At 37.3% G+C, this 17,527-nt stretch overlaps 1 protein-coding gene across 2 annotated transcripts in view; it reads right to left on the minus strand.

The window, feature by feature from the left end:
• Positions 1-12,603: 12,603 nt before the first annotated feature.
• Positions 12,604-17,527, minus strand: part of LOC128640217 (disintegrin and metalloproteinase domain-containing protein 9) — a 176,032-nt gene continuing 171,108 nt past the window's right edge. For both annotated transcript variants that reach the window (XM_053692617.1, XM_053692618.1), the window contains exons 20-22: positions 15,237-15,300; positions 15,102-15,154; positions 12,604-13,083 (exon numbers count right to left, since the gene is read on the minus strand). In XM_053692617.1, the coding sequence (XP_053548592.1) occupies positions 12,987-13,083; positions 15,102-15,154; positions 15,237-15,300 (214 nt within the window). In that variant the 3' untranslated portion in view covers positions 12,604-12,986. The remainder of the gene's footprint in view (positions 13,084-15,101; positions 15,155-15,236; positions 15,301-17,527) is intronic.

The raw sequence follows: 17,527 nt of genomic DNA on the forward strand, positions 1-17,527 counted from the left end.
GTCATCGTCATTAGTGGTAATAGGTAATGATGTATGTAAGAGATTTATAGAAAAGTCAGGGTTATTTCTGAGGGAAGTTAAAGGACCGGGATTAGAGGATAGACAAGGGTGATGGTAAGAAGCCCTTTTCCACTGTGTGAAAGTCTCTTTTGTGATGGGGTTAAGTAGTATTTTGATTTGCTCTTGGAATTTAGGGTTCCAGCATATAGAAGCTAGTGGCAAGTCGGGATTAAGTTGTTTCTCGAGTCGGACCCACCTCCTCTGACCATCTCCCACCCTCCAATCCAGAATTCTTTGCAAGTGAATGGACATTCTATAGTTATCTAGGTCGGGTAGACCCAACCCACCCTGTTCCCGCGATAGCAGCATGGTCTTTTTATTTATTCTAGGTGGTTTTTTCTTCCACAAGAAAGAGTTGATTAGGCTTTGTATTTGGGTGAGGAACTTAGGAGGTAAAGGCACCGGGACCGTACTCATAATATAAAGTAATCTTGGGAAGATATTCATTTTTATAGTGTGGATTCTACCCCACCAGGAGAGTTGTTTTGAGCTCCAAGAAGAAAGGTCCCGCATTATTGCGGTTTTGATATGTGTGTAGTTAATATGAAATAAGTCGTCAACCGACAGAGGGAGATATATTCCCAGGTATTTGAGAGCTTTAGAACACCACTTCAAGGGGCAGCAATTTTTGATGACATTGACAGAATGGGTGGATAAGCCGAGGGCCAATATTTCAGATTTGTTTGGATTGATAAGAAAATCCGTGAGCTTATTAAAGAGGGAAAATTCAGATAGGAGGGGAGGGATGGAGGTTTCGGGTTCTGTCAAAGAAAATAAGATGTCGTCAGCGAATAACGAGACCTTAAATTCATCGCCTTCCACTGTGACACCCTGGATTTCTGGCATATTCCTAATCTTTAAAGCAAAGGTTTCAATGAATAGGGCGAATAAAAGGGGGGAGAGGGGGCAACCTTGTCGCGTTCCATTTGTGATTTCAATCGGAGGGGATAGGGAGCCATTTACTAAAATACGAGCACTGGGCGAAGAGTATAGGGCGAATATACGTTGAAGGGTCGTTGGGCCAAGGCCGAAAGCATGTAAGGTAGCTCTTAAGTATGACCAGTTGACCCGGTCAAACGCCTTCTCAGCATCAGTGGATATGAACGTGGTTGGGATATTTTTATTTGAGACATGCCAGAGAAGGTGTATATTTCGTGTCGTGTTGTCCCTAGCCTCTCGCCCGGGGATAAATCCGACTTGGTCGTTATGTATGAGGGAAGGGAGAAGTCTATTTAGACGGTTTGTAATTAATTTAGCGAAGATCTTTAGGTCAGTATTAATAAGTGAGATAGGGCGGTAATTAGCTATTAAATCTGGGGATTTGTTAGGTTTGGGGAGTACAGTGATGTGGGCTTGAAGCGAAGGTGGTGAGAAAGCGCCTACTTCGTCTATGCTGTGGAAGTATGTTAATAGGTGTGGGGATAATATTTCCTTAAATAGTGAATAATAAGAGTTCCCAAAACCATCGGGACCGGGAGCCTTCCCTGAGGGGAGGGAGGTAATAGCCTGTAGGAGCTCTTCCTCCGAGAATGGAGTGTCTAGTTCGTCCCTTTGGTCTTCAGTCAGTTTAGGAAGGTTAATATCTCTTAGGTAGTCTGTTATCTCTGTCTGGGAAGGATCAGGGAGACCTCTACGGATGTTATAAAGGGTGTCATAGTAATCTCTAAAGGCCTGGGAGATATCTTTGGAGGTGGACAGTCTAGCACCTCCAGGGTCGCGTAATCCCATGATATATTGTTTGTTGGTACGTTTTCGGAGCTGTCGGGCCAACATCCTGCCTTGTTTATTTGCTCCTTCATAATAAACTTTTTTAAGATATAGGGCTCTGTTCTTAGCCTCTACGCCTAAGAATATACGAAGCTGGTCTCTTTTGTGTGTGATGCTGTCTGTTAATGAGGCACTTGTGGGGTGTAGTTTATGTAGGTCCTGTAGTTTATGAATGTCAGCTAAAAGAGAATTAAGGTACTCATTCTGTCGTTTCCGTTTCGCTGCTTTGAGGGCGATTAATTCCCCTCGGATAACACATTTATGGGCGTTCCATATATTGTGTATGTGGACATCAGGGGTGTCATTTGTTTGGAAATAGTCAATTAGTGCTTTCTGTACCTGGATAAAGATCTTGGGGTCTCTAAGTAGGGAGTCGTCAAGTCTCCACCGAGAAGTGGAGGGGTCAATGGGCTGCCAGTGAAGTTGGCAAGTGATGACGGCGTGGTCCGACCATGTTATGGGGTTTATATGAGTCTGAGCAATAGAAGATAAGCTAGAGACATCGGCAAAAATGTAGTCTATTCTTGTGTATAATTGATGGGGGTTTGAAAAAAAGGTGAACTCTCTATCGTTTGGGTGGTGAAGGCGCCAAGTGTCATGTACAGCTAGGCATGAGATGGAATGTTTAATTTGCCTTAAAGTTTTTTGTGGTATAGAAGATGTGCCAGACGAGCAATCTAGAGTTGGGTCAAAAGCTGTGTTGAAATCCCCCCCCAATATAAGGCTACCCCTAGCTACTTCTAAGATTTTATTGCTAAGCTGGTGAAAAAAGGGAGCTGGGTTAACATTGGGGGCATATATATTGACCAGTGTCAGTGGTTTGTGATATAGATAACCGACCAGGATCAAGTATCTTCCCTCCCTATCTTTATAAGTGGAGGATGCAACAAAGGGGAGTCCTCTGTGTATCAGAATTCCAACCCCGTTATGTTTCGTGGTATTAGAGGAGAAGAAACTCTGTCCAAATTTCCGAAAGCTAGCTTTGGGTTCGCTACCCCTTTTAAAATGGGTCTCCTGAATAAAAAGGATATCTCCCTTGTGTCTCTTGTAATCTCTCAGAGCCATAGACCGTTTATTAGGGCCATTAAGGCCTTTGGTATTGTGTGAGAGGATTTTTACTTTAGAATTTGAGCTATTCATTGGCTAAGGATTTAACGGAATCAGCCGATGTAAGCAAAAGTATAGCGACGTCTATTAGGGATAGGTATGAGATTACCGAGGCTGGACAGAAGGAAGGGGAGGAAGGAAAGTTTAAAATAAAAGGACAAAAATCACATATTGAAAATTGGGAAAAAGCATAATAGAAAGTAATAAGCATTGTTTTAACAGTAACAATTATGCAAAGTGAAAGAAACAGACTGTAATACACCTTGCAAATAGGGGGGAAAGTATCGCCTAACATACTCTTAGGTTATGTTACATACGTTAGGAATCAGGGTTGAATATTTAAACATGGTAGCCTTGTTTTCCAAAGAAATGCATGTCAGTCGACTGGGGTCTGGGCCAATATGTTAATATGGAACGTAAAACATTTGAGTATTTAAGCGAGATAACAGCAAAACATTATAATCATGGGTTGTCTAGATAAAAACTAAACATACGCAGCCTAGCAAGTGAAATGATAGTTATGCATTGATGTCATGGGTAGTTTAGGGATGAAAGTGCAGGCACGAAAGAATTCACATATTTAAGCTTCTTAACATTTCAAACATATGCTTAACTGGAGTGATTGCTGCTACAGGCTAGAGAAGAGATGCATAGAGTTTAGTTTAGAACTTGCATAGGCCAATATAAGCATATTACACGTGATCCTCATAACCCAGTGAAAAAATGTGTATGTAGTGGCCACGAGGGAAATAGGCTATGTTAATCTAAGAAAGGCTTATTGTCTCGTTTACTGGAGGTTCAATCAATAATTTACATAACGTGTAATAACAGATAATAACATTTAGTGAGAATAACAGAACAAAACATTTATTTAGTTATAATGTCCAGGAACATCTAGTGACCCATAGGGCAAAGTTCTTCATAGCCTGGGTTGTGTAGCTGCCATCCTGGAAGGGCCAGGAGGGATAGTCTATGGCATGGGTAACAGATATAATCAAAATTGAACATCAGGCATAAAACTAAGGATATAAACATTGTTTATACGTTACCAATATGAGGTCAGGGTTGTAGAAAGGCCATCAAAAGCGGCCAAGTGGGTATCGAGAGTTTAAATATATGTTGATGCGCTGCGGGTCAGCCCATGTAAGAAGGCCCGAGGTCCATCCACGAAAAAGGGTGGTCAATGAACATCAGGTGGAAAGAAAGCAATAGGAGATAAATGGGTAGTTCCTATACCAGGGCCTGGAAGTAGATCATCCAGAGGGCGGGGAATCACTTCTGGGTGGTAGGTTGTCCATTTTTCTTCTCTTGGGTTGAATTTTTTGCCATTGTGGTCTTTGTCCCAGCGGCCGTGAAGGCCCTGACTCCTCAGCTTGGGGTGAGCCCAAGACGGGTGGGTCCAGTGGATTGTTGAACGGAATGTTAAGAGCTTGGGATAGGTGGTCAAGGTCGTTAAAGTCTTTGTAGATAATTTGTGAACCATTATGGTTAATAATTAGACTGAAGGGAAAACCCCAACGATATTTAATGTGATGGTCTTGAAGAGCACTAGTGATAAATTTAACCTCCTTGCGTCTCTGTACCGTGTAAGGGCTGAGGTCTTGATATATCTGGAGGGAGTGGCCCCTGTAGGATATGGATCGTTGGGACCTTGCTGCCTGCCACACGTCCTCTTTGGATGAAAATCTTAGGAATCGAACAATAATATCCCGTGGAGGAAGTGGAGGTTTAGGTAGAGGGCGTAATGCCCTATGTGCCCTGTCCAGATCTTCAGGCAATAGTGGTGGTGATCCAGGAGAGAGATGTTGCGCTAGGCCAATAATGTAACCTTTAAGGAGGTCAGGAGTCACCTCCTCTGGGACACCGCGGAACCTCAAGTTGTTCCTGCGTCCGCGGTTATCCAAGTCCTCTATTTTGTCCTGAAGAGATTGGACTCTAGAGTCCTGGATAGAGAGTTGTTGTGTGTTCATACTGACTAGATTATTCAAGGTTTCCTGACCCTCCTCAAGGTAATCCATGCGAGCGCCCATTTCATTGAGGTCTCTTTTGAGGTCCCTCATCTCTTCCTTAATAAAAGATTTGAGAGAGTCCAGGTCAGATTTGGAAGGAAGCGTATTCAATCTTTCCTGGATAGCATGTAGCGGGTCCTGTTGGCCATTCGGGTTTATGTTTAGGCTTGGGAGGCCCGGCTGTTCCAAAAGGGTATCAGATAAAGCTGGGTTTGAATCTGAAGCTTGAAAAAAGGAGGATACTGAAGGGGTTTGGGAGAGTGATTTGTTTGGCTTATCAGATTTCTGTCCCTTCCTAGAAGCCATCTTAGGTTCGGGCCCTCCAGATGAACGAGTGAGGTATTCTGTAGTAGTTTCTCCAAGAGTTAATATAGAGGAAGGAAGAGGCAGGGAAGAGCTTGGTGTAGCAGGCAGCAAGGGATTGTATTTTAGTGCCGAGGGAGACAAAATTGTATCTAGCATCCCACTAGCAACAAGTAGGTAGGGACTATCAGTGTTGTATATAAGTTTTGTACAGTCCCCTGTAAGGCCCTAATAATATAGTTGAAGCTGTGTTGGGGTACAGGCAGGTTGCTGCTGATTTCTTTTCTTTAATATGCAGTTTTAGCGTATCAGCATCGGCAAAATAAAAGGTAGAGGTATTGCGCAGATAGCTTGAAAAAATCTCTGTTAGGCCTTGAGGCTGCAGAAGGGGTAGTGTTTAATACCGGCAAGCTTCAATGATCCTTGTTCCCCTTATCTAATAAAATTAAAGCCTGTGATTTTGTATGAGTAAGAACCAGGTCTCACAGTAACTGTCCAGCAGCACACATTAGGGTATGAGGCCACGTGGCGTATCTAGATAATGGCCGCTATTTGTTGTAGAAATGCCCAGCGGTTTCAATGTTCTGCTCAGCCCCCCTCCTACAGAGACATGCCCAGGACCAATCGCACAACCAGACCCAAAATATTACAGGGTACCTTAGTGGGGGACTTCGGATGGAGACCGGGAAGTGTAATAAGTCCTGCAGCAAAAGGTTAGAGTTCCGGCGTTCGTCCGCAGATAGGCCTCTACGCCCCTGAGAGCGCAGTATGGACTGGGAACAGCTAAGGTGAGAGCGGCTCTGTCGACCGCATCCAAGGATCTCTCAAATGATCGGGCAGCAGGCCGGAGGAATCCGGATAAGCAGAGGAGATCCGGTTGTAATTTTAGGTGCGGGGAAGTGGCGCTGTAGTCCCGCGCCTGATGCAGGTAGAAAGGCGAGTGGTTCCGTCTGTAATTAGCCCTCTGATAGCTTGGATGCAATGGCAGGAAGGTTTAGGCAGATAGAGTATTGACCAGCATGTAAAAAGTATGGCCCTGAATAAGGTATTTCTTGCTAAGAGAGAAGGCAGACACGGAGCTTTACAGATTTGCGGCCATGTTCCTGCACGGCTTGGCTCCGCCCCCTAATTAGGTTTTATTTTAACTGCTAAAGTAAGCAGTATTCAACTCCCAAATAGGTTTTTATGTTATCGGGTGTAAGTCTGACCTCATCCAATAAGGTATCAGATATGTTTTATGCTTGTGTATTTAAAGCCGCCTGCAATGCGGCATTGTACATGACTTTTTGTAAGCCATACTATGTTTTATCTGCTCTTGAAAAATATGGTATAAGTATTGAAACATGTTGAGCTGAATTAAGATACCTTTTATAGCCAAATAAGTTTTGTTCCTTTTCTTGACCGCTTGTGGAGCCGTTTATCCAATACTATTCTGTGAGTATTTTACACTTGTTTACAAGGTGTTTGGAAACACTATGGCCAATGTGAAATTTCTCATTAGACCATGGACAGAGCAGAATCCTTGGGAACCCCCATGAACAAGCGCCTCCTACAACCTCATATATGTATATACTGTAAATTCTTGCACATGCTGTATTTCCTAATAAAATGTATACCTTAATACATATGCTAAAAGCAATAATTGAACTCCTTGCTATTCTTAATAGGTATAATAGTTTATTCACAAAAGAAAAGAACAATCTAAAATAATAAATGTATAATAACAACTTGTTTATATAAAAATAAAATAAATCACTACATCACCAGATAATGTATCATATATGTTCCACTTTGGCTGGGGATTCCCGTCAACTTCAGCCCGAACGATATAGAAGATCTGGGAGTTTCAACTTAATATCCAAATGACACGTCTGCCCTTGAATTGAGAAGTCCAATGAAAGAAGGTCCCAGATCCTTTATATACACTCTAATACTGTTACATTAGTTTTTGCAAAACTGTATGAATCTCTTATTCCTGTCCAGATGTATCCAGTCCCACAAATGCCTCAACCATGGATGAGTCATTTGTTCTTTTAGAATACATATTGTTTTGTTCAGCATTTTTTTGTATCAAAACAAGTTATATATAAGTTACAAGTCTATGCCATGTCAGCAACTCAGGATTTTTTTAATCACTACATAGATTCAAATAGGCCAAGAAGACATTCACATTCATCACACTCTATATAAGAATCCATATACTGAATTTCAGCCATATCTGTAAAAGGTGAAACACAATTTTATTCTCGAAGTTAACATTTGTCCTCAGGTATATATTCCCATTATTCTTTACTTGGTCTCATTACTAATAAAGTTTTATCATTGCCTACAGCAATTACTTCAGCCTCATCTGGCGGTCCTTGAATATTTTAAATCCATATTTAACACCTACATTTTTAATATTTGATGAACCAAAGCCCTTATCCCCTCTTACTGTTAATGTAGTTGGGGGTTCACCCTCTTTCATAGTTGCCATGAACAATGGAATCATCAACAACTAAGCTATTCTGTCCCCTTCTTGAATATGTAATATTTGTTTTCCATTGTTCACTAAAATTACTTTAATTTCTTCTTGATAATCAGCATCTATACCTCCTCCTAGTACTGATATACCCCTCATATATAAGCTAGATCTTGAGGCTAATTGTTTTATAGTATTCAGGAGGTATCTGGCATTCTATTTCAGTTTTAATTAATTCTACCTCTCCTGGTTTCAATTCTGCTAACTTTTGCCCCTTTGAATTTTTTGGGATTGCCATAAATTAAAGTAGCCTCCGCCCCAGTATCCACTAAAGTGGGAACTCATTGTACATTACCTCCTTTCCAATGTATCTGCAAATTTACATAGGGGCGGTTATCAATAATCTGTTAAGCTTGTGAGAGATTATCTCTCCATCGTCAATATACTCACTTATTTAATTCTTTCAAAAGCTGTTTTAATAAACCATTCATTATCTCTACCAAACCTGCTGCTTGCGGATAATATGGAATGTGATATAAATGAATATGAACACTGCTGCCCCCAGCAAGTTTAGTGATTTAATTAATTAATTCAAACATTCTTAGAAAAGCTCAGGTAAAATAAACAGCACATTTTCCTTGGCAGCATCAACGTTCACTGTAGTCTATTGTCAAAACATTCATAAATTAAAATAAACACATATATAGCCTATGCATCGGAGAATGAGCCTCTCTGGCTTTATACACACTTCCAATGCACTATAATGAGAGCAACTGGGCAACTGAAGATGGTTAGTCTTCTTTTAAATACAAATGTTTCTGCACACTTTACAAAATTATTTTATTAATATTATTTCTTAGGGGTGCAAGCAAACAACCAAATAATTAAACTAAATAGAATATTTCCGCACATCCCCTTCTATATTATCAAAACAATTTAAATATTGCAAAATAAAAAAAAAAAGAAATCACCTAAGCTCATGTTTTGCTTAAGCCAGTCACCAACTTACAAGTTGTCCCAATGTTGACTGGTCCTAACATTGCAATGTGATGCCTTTCTGGGCTGTAACTATATATTTCCTGATTTTAACTTTACTAACTTTCCCTTTTCGTTTTTTATATTTATTAGCTGCTACCTTCATCGCAGCTACTTCAGCTACATGTTGATAAGTTCTCAACTTATTTCGAAGTAACCTATTGTTGCATTGCGCTACCATAATATTAACCTCTAATTCAGCAATGTGTTTTTCTAATTTTAAATTACGCTTATGCCAATTTTCTGCTTTCATATGTTGTTCCCTATATGCTGTACACATTATCCATAGCCTCCGTGCTAAAGCGGGCTGTTTTTTTTATTGTTTTTTGCTTTTCCTCTCTCAACAGGCACTTCCTCTAATGTTTTAACTGCATCAACAAGATTAGCATCTTTAGGAGTCAAGTCCCATTGTTCACACAACCACGCTCCTTTACCTCATGTGCCACATCATTATAAGGTAAATCATCCCACCCGGGAATAGTAACGTCTTTGACGTTAACTCTTTCCTTAAACATCGTTACCCCTAAATAAAATTTATTTTGTGAATAAGTTTGTTATTTATTTATGATTTGTCAGCATAACACCATCAACCAACACAAGTATTTCAACAGTCAAATACTTAAATATCCCATCTAATAATGTATAATAACAACTTGTTTATATAAAAATAAAATAAATCACTACATCACCAGATAATATATCAAATATGTTCCACTTTGGCTGGGGATTCCCGCCAACTTTAGCCCGAACGATATAGAAGATCTTTCAACTTAATATCCAAACGACACGTCTGCCCTTGAATTGATAAGACCAATGAAAGAAGGCCCCAATCCTCTATATACACTCTAATAATACTTCTTACATTAGTTTTTGCAAAATTGTCTATGTGTCTCTTATTCCTGTCTAGATGTATCCGGTGTGTCACAACCACGGATTAATCATTTGTTCTTTTAGAATACATATTGTTTTGTTCAGCATTTTTTTGTATCAAAACAAGTTATATATAAGCTTCAAGCAGTGATGTGCAGTCACTAGAGGCAGGTGAGGCAGTGCTTCACCTCTCATATGGGCAAAAATATATTTTTTTTTATTGGCTTTAAAAAAAAATTGTATTTTTTTTCCCCAGCATTTTTTTTTCTCAAAGCTATATGTTGTGCAATGAAGAGGCACAAGCAGGTCTGCCCACCATTACACAACATTCTGCGCCACCTACTGGATGCAAGTGGTTAAGATCATTGCATGGCCCATTAACTGCTTATTTGAGGCAGTCCTATTTGGGCTGAACCAATCCAGCGAGAGGCATTAGTAAGTGGAACATAGGGTTGGGGCTGGATGTTAAATCATATAAAACAAAAAAAAAAATGCAAAAAAAACAACTTTCATATATTTTGTTGCTGTCCTGTGAACCTGCTAGCTTTGCTAAAGTGAAAAAAAGAGTTCTGTTCTTCCCCTGTGGTTTAGTGTTTTTTTTTACTCTTTTACAGCAGGGTCGTTTTTGTATTTTGTTTACTCAAACTTTACACCCACTAACTTAGCAGCTTGCCTCTGTACTAATGTATAGTCTTACTTTCTGAACTCTCTGTAGCTCTGCTGTTTTATTACTTTAAAATGCAGTGGTCCCCCCCCCCCCCCTTGTGTGTGTGTGTGTCTCTCTCTCTCTCTCTCTATCTATCCATCTCTCTCCTTATGTGTTGTTCTCCCCATGGTCTCTTTCTCTCTCTGTCTCTCTTCCTCCCCCTCTGACTCTCTCTCATCCCTTATGTAATGAAAGAATCTATAAGCATAATTTACAGCATTAAAGGTACACTAAACCCAAAATATTTCTTTCATGATTCAGATAGAGAATAGAAATTTAAACAGCTTTACAATTTACTTCCATTATTTATTTTGCTTCATTTTTTAAATATCCTTAGTTGAAGAAAAAGCAATGCACATGGTGAGCCAATCACACGAGGCTTCTATGTGCAGCAACCAATCAGCAGCTAGTGAGCATATCTAGATATGCTTTTCATCAAAGAATATCAAGAGAATACAACAAATTAGATAATATAAGTAAATTAGAAAGATGTTTAAAATTGCATTCTCTTTATAAATCATAAAAGAAAAAATGTGGGTGGCATGTCCCTTTAAAGTAAAAAGTATGTTTTAAACATATTTTAATGGGCATGGATTTCTAGATCTCATAATCAGAGCAAGCATTGTGTTATCTGGCAAGTGTTTCTGTTACAATCCTTTTAGACTAAAATCAGATGTTTACTAAGTTGACCAGTTTTCCAAGACACCATTTAAAGGGACATAGAACCCATATGAAACCCATATGCAAATTTAAATAACTTTCCAATTTACATCTAATATCTAATTTTCTTCATTCTTTTGATGTCCTTTGTTGAAAATCATATCTAAATATGCTCAGTAGCTGCTGATTGGTGGCTGCACATAGATACCTCATGTGATTGGCTCACCCATGTGCATTGCTATTTCTTCAACAAAGGATATCTAAAGAATGAAGGCGTATCCTAGCCACTGCCTCACCAGTCTCTGACGTCACTGCACGTCACTGGCTTCAAGTCTATGCCACGTCAGCAACTCAGGATTTCTTTAATCACTATATAGATTCATAAAGGCCAAGATTCATCACACTTTATATGGTCTGCCATATCACATTTGTATCACACATGCTCAGTAAGAGCTTTTGCTTTAGAAAGGGTACATATAAAAAATTATGTATTATTTTATAATGAAACTAAATTGGAAAGGTACAAAAATAACTAAATATCAAACAGAAGGGGGCGCTAAAAGTATGGCAATGCAATCATAACAATCTATATGTGCATAATAAAAAATAATTCAAACAACATATAAATGAAATCTTAATGACTGAATTCCCGCGTTTTTGCCTGATGAAACAGTTTGAAACCGAGAAACGCGTTGCAATATTGGGGGAATATTGTTAACCCCATAATCCACCTACTACAACAACTGTTGTGTTGTGTAGTTTTATTTTTGTTTTTAATAAATATTTTTATTTTATTATAAATACGTTTTGAGGGGATTTCTCTACCTACCAACTGCCTTTGGTGACCTTCAAGAAACACTCCTGATTCCTGGTGCAGTTTTATTTGGACTGCTGCTCCAACAGCATCAAGAGATTACATCTGGGGTGAGCTGTTACACCTGCCTAAAATTTGCAGCGTGTTCCTACCAGCACATAAGTGTGATCCTGGAGTATGTGAGTACCCATCTGTATCACTGAAGAAATATTGCTGGTTATACTTTTAATGGTCTGTACATGTAGTGCTTTCTTTTTGTGTTTTTTACTTTATTTCCAGCGTCACAGCACTGGTTGAAGGGTGAGCTGTTACACCTTTATAATTCTGCAGCCCATCCCTACTAGCACATAGGTGTGCTTCTGGAGTATGTGAGTACTCATTTGGCTCTACTACTGTTTGTTTTGCATCTTTTCAACTGATGATACCACACATGAGGCACCCCTCTGTTCTTTTGCATTTTTTGTAAATTGGAAAGGTTCTTATTTTTTAATTACTTGCTCAATTTGAATCAATCACAAAAGTAAGTTTTTTTGTTTTTAAAGTGCATAATTACATAGTTTATATTACAATCTTGAGGTGTTTAATGTCCCTTTTAGAGTAATTCTTCTTCATATATACAGTATAGAACAGGGGTCATCAGTTGTGGAGCTCCAGAAGTTTTCATTTCAGCTGGCTGAGCATCATGGGAAATGTAGTTCCAAAACTTCTGGAGGTCCACAATTGATGACCCCTGGTATAGAACATTTAAACCTCAATAAATAAGAAATAATAAATTCAAGGAGATAAGCTTCCTGACAAGAGGAGACCATACTTATATAATAAATGCATATATAATGCTTTTTTTATTGCATATCCTGTACAATATATTATTACAAACAAAATCCATCAAAGTGCATATATAAAAGTCAGTAAAAATGTCACAGTATCTTTCCATTTCCGTGATAAAGTACATGTGTATCCTTCATTATGTCTTCATTTTCAAGTTGTGGTTCATTCAGGTTTACCAGATTCACCCTAAACTGATTGAGATGGGCAACAGGATAAGTTTTTTGTTTTTTTTCTTAACAACAAACTGTTGAGTAAAAAAGTGTTCTTTGTTCTTGATCAACCTATTTTATGAAACTTTATTGATTTTGCAGGTGTACATTCTTTATATTTTTCTTTTTTATTCCTGGATTTCGAAATAAAACATCTTTAGACATAGTTATTCCAGTTATATTGAGGGGTTGTGACTGGTCTGGGTGGTGGGGGACGCAAAGGAGGCTGCGGCTTTATAGGAGGGTTCTGTGGTCTGTTGGAAAAATGAAACATAGAAATTAGCAAATATTTAAATACAAATGGAAGATTTTGGAGAGATAGAGTTGAAGATGAGATGTAATCTAGCCCCGGAGTTGTATCCTGTGATATGTCACAAGTGGCGCCATTTAGTGCTTTTGCTCAAGCGTAAACTTCACTAGAATTTTGCTTGTTGCACGCATTGGGTAGGGGTATTACAAGTTAAAAGTAAAAAGTTTGCATGAGAGCGAAACCCGACGCACGCTAACCAAAGATCTTCGAATATTGTGACCACATTAACTTATTCTCCCCAGTAAACTTCAATGGAGAGTGCAGAAAAAAAACGAATGCTTACGCTTAGTGCTTGAGCACTAACCCAACAGGAGTTATTAATATTTCACATTCCAATGTTCTTCACATACATTTATTTTTATTTTTATTGTAAAAAAAAAATATATATATATATATATATATATATATATATATATATATATATATATATATATAGGAAACAAGAGAATGCACTCTCAGGACTTTTTAAAAAAAAAACATTAAATTGTTTTTTTTTAAAAAGTCCTGAGAGTGCATTCTCTTGTTTCCTATTTGATGCTATATCATTGCACCCAGGCGAGTTGGCTATCGGTGGGCTGAACTGGAAATTGTTTACTATATATATATATATATATATATATATATATATATATATATATATATATATATATATTCCTATAGGTATATTTTATACTAATATTATTACATATACAGTATATAGTGAAATATATATTTTTTATCTATGTGAAGGACATAGGAATGTAAAATATGCACTTTGTGTTTCGCACTTTAGGTCTAACACGGTGTCGGGATAGTGCACATGAAGAATTAGTAATCTTAAAGTGCGTTCTTGAAATACTTTATATATATATATATATATATATATATATATATATATATATATATATATATATATATATATATATATATATATATATATATATATATATATTAGAGCATGTATAATAATTTTTAATAATTAATATTTTAAGAACACACTTTAAGATGACTAATTCTTTATGTGCGCTAACCCGATATATTACATTCCTTTGTTCTTCACATAGAAAAAATATATAATGTTTTATATATATATATATATATATATATATATATGTCATAATGTTAATGTAAAATAGATATCTATATCTAAATATATATAGATATACAGGTATATACAGATATTCATAGGAATACATATTTACAATAAAAATACAATTTTCCTGTATGTGAAGAACAGGTTTTGGGAGAGACCTTGATGTGGTACCTGGACTTGTCCAATTTGGCCAGATGCGGGTAGCTAACCCTTCCATTTTTGCTTTTAATCTTAGCTGAGAGTTTGCAAGTGAGTGCTGGACTTTCTCTGTGTGTTGTATTACTTTATTTTGTAATTTTCCCTATGGATCTTACACACATACATACATACATACATACATACATATACACACACACATACGTACGTATGTATATATACAATATAGCACTTTGTGGTCAAACACCTTGTTATATACCATATATCTTTTAACTCTTATAACCTTTTTATATGACAAACTTTTATCAGACAATTTTAATATGAGTGTGATTTTAATCTTCAATGTATTTATGTTGTGTTTAGTGCAACTTTTTTTAAACGCACTACCTTTTACGAGAGGTTTTCAGGTCACCCTAACCCTACAAGACAAAAATGTGATTGCACTCTTGTGATTGCGTTTAATTTCAACTTGTAATACAAACGCTATTTCCGTTGTGCGAAAAAAACTATATTGCTCGCACATATCAGTTAGTGCACTACTTGTCAACTAGCCCCTGATCTCTTTAATGGATCACAAAAAATATCCATCCAATGCATTGTTTCACAGAGTGAAAAATAAATAAAAATCACAGAACGTTTACTAGTGTTGATGTGAAGATTTGTTTCTTGCAGTGTAAAGATAATAAAATCATTTTCTATTTTGTTTACAATATAATAAACATAAAATCACAAACCTTTGGGGTAGTTGATGTGATATAGTGAAGATATCAGAATAAGTGTTCTGAGGCTGAAATAAATAAAATCATATTTAGACAGGGTAAAACAAATAATGTTCTGTGGCAACCAGATTAGGTCATATTGTAGCATACCTCGCTCCTTGGAACATTTCGGTTGGCATTGTTGCTTTGGGGCTGTTGCTGCCCATTTCCTCCCCTATGCAAAACAGAAAGAATCTTTTTAAAGACTGTAGCATATTGTAAAATGCCCATTCTGAATAAAATGATATAGAAAGGAACCATGGCTTCTAATATTTTACTTATGGCTCCTGGCATTTTGGATAATTCTACATATACTTTTATAATAAAAAAGGCTGCTCAATAGGTCTGGCTATGATACAGAATATCAATAGTGTGAGAGTAATTAGCAGAACACGCCTGATAAAACATCCAGCACGCCTGAGAAACGCGTAGCGGTTATGCTGATTAGGGTGCAAGGATTGTTTGTTGCTATCCCTTTTGGTTTTTAGAATTGTGGTTTTACAGTTTTTAATAATAGCTTTAAACCTAAACTGGTGCACAACTATGTTCCTGTTCTACAATGTTTGGAGGTGCAGTGGGCAATTGACCATGTACCCTGTGTCAGTGAGCTGAGTACAACAGTTATATATATATATATATATATATATTTTTATATATATTTTTTATTGAGGCTATTACAAACATATAACATGTAGAACATGTTCCTTCATAAAAATAAACCATGTACAAAATTTTGGTAACCATAAATGTTTAAGAAGCTAACATAAATCTTCTATAGTCAAAAAAAATGAGTCAAGAGCATATTTAGTACAGTCACAGAAGTTAATGTAGAAGTAGTTGAATGCAAGCATCCTATAGTGTATTGCGATCTCTCTTTAATTTATATACAATACTTATGTAGGTTCCTTAACTTGGATGAAAGAACCTATGGAGTTAGTGCCTCATTTTTCTTTAAAGGTTAAGGGAGGGAATATCAATAACTTCTATGGTCAGGCACTCTTATACATAATTTAGGGATTTAGCATGGGATCTGTGTCCCTTAGCTTAACAGGTAAACTATGTAATGGGGGAAACGGAGCTTGCTATATTACAGGAGGCTTATAACTTATATGTAATACAGTGTCTGCAAGAGAGGTGTAACCTACATTGTAAGGTCAACCAGTACATAAAAGTATAAATGAGTTTAGCTGTCTCAGCGCCAAGAGACTTATGAGGAGGTACACCTACCACACATAAATTGGGAACAATGTTCAAAACATCTAACCTTTAAGGCTATCAGTTAAGGGGAAACACTGGGCCAGATATCTGGGTATCATGAGGTAGTCTAAGGCATTCCAATGCAGAGTACTTCCCTAAATCTGCTAAATTAAACTCTAAGAGGGGTAAAAGCCAGCAGAGAGAATAAAAATAAGGATGGTGGGTAGACACACTTTCTAGGCTCAAGGTAATACCAAACATGAAAGTACTAGGTCACATGCTGATGGAAATATAACAGGTAGTAGGGAAACAGTTTGGTCTCATTACAATTGTAATTGACATAATAAACAAAACCTTAATCTATATCCGGAAAGTATAGTTCTAGAATAGGTAAATAGCCTAGGAAGGGGAAGCCGATGGTATTTAAGGACCCTTCTCAATTTTCAGTTAGTAGAGTGACATAACTAATAAGTGTATTCAGCGAGTGGCATACTTATAGATAAACAAAAGACCACAAAATGTATATGCATTATCATATTATATATAGCAGATATATGAGCAGCATACCCAGAGTATTTAACCTTTGGTATGACTATATATGACTTCAGGAATCCTATAGCTCCCCCTGGAAGCAAGAAAAATAACATCTTGCCTATTGGGTCTATGGCAAAAAGTTATGAGTAACTTTTATGGTTATAGTGTAGAAATAGAGAAAAACACGTCATCTCAGCCGCAGATGGCACATCAACATATTAATGTAACCATACCAGATAGTGGGAATATAGTTATAGCCATTTCATGGAAGGTAGAGACTTAAAAGTCATATGAATAAAATACATTTCTGGATCCTATCTATCAAGCCTAGGGAAAAAAAGTTGCGGCTCCTCTCTTATTAAGCACAATCCTGCACTAATAAGAGCATATGGTGATGTACCCCAAATTAATACATCTAAGAAGATCTCTGCAGGCTTATACTGGCTTTGTATAAAGAGAGAGTTTCAAAAAGTCTTAAAAGTGTACTATACTGCTCCATAAATTGTAAGAAAGCACCTCTTTAAATTGGGTATCTATGTATTTAGGACCAAATAAAAACACTCTTTCTACCCTGCTGTGTATATTATAGGATTACTAATGAGCTGTGGTTGTATTTATGGAGTTGGAATGTTTTAAAGCATATGAACTGGAATAGAACCATTATTAATTTA

The sequence above is a fragment of the Bombina bombina genome, chromosome 9 (genome assembly GCF_027579735.1).
Source record: "Bombina bombina isolate aBomBom1 chromosome 9, aBomBom1.pri, whole genome shotgun sequence".
Lineage (NCBI taxonomy): Eukaryota > Metazoa > Chordata > Amphibia > Anura > Bombinatoridae > Bombina > Bombina bombina.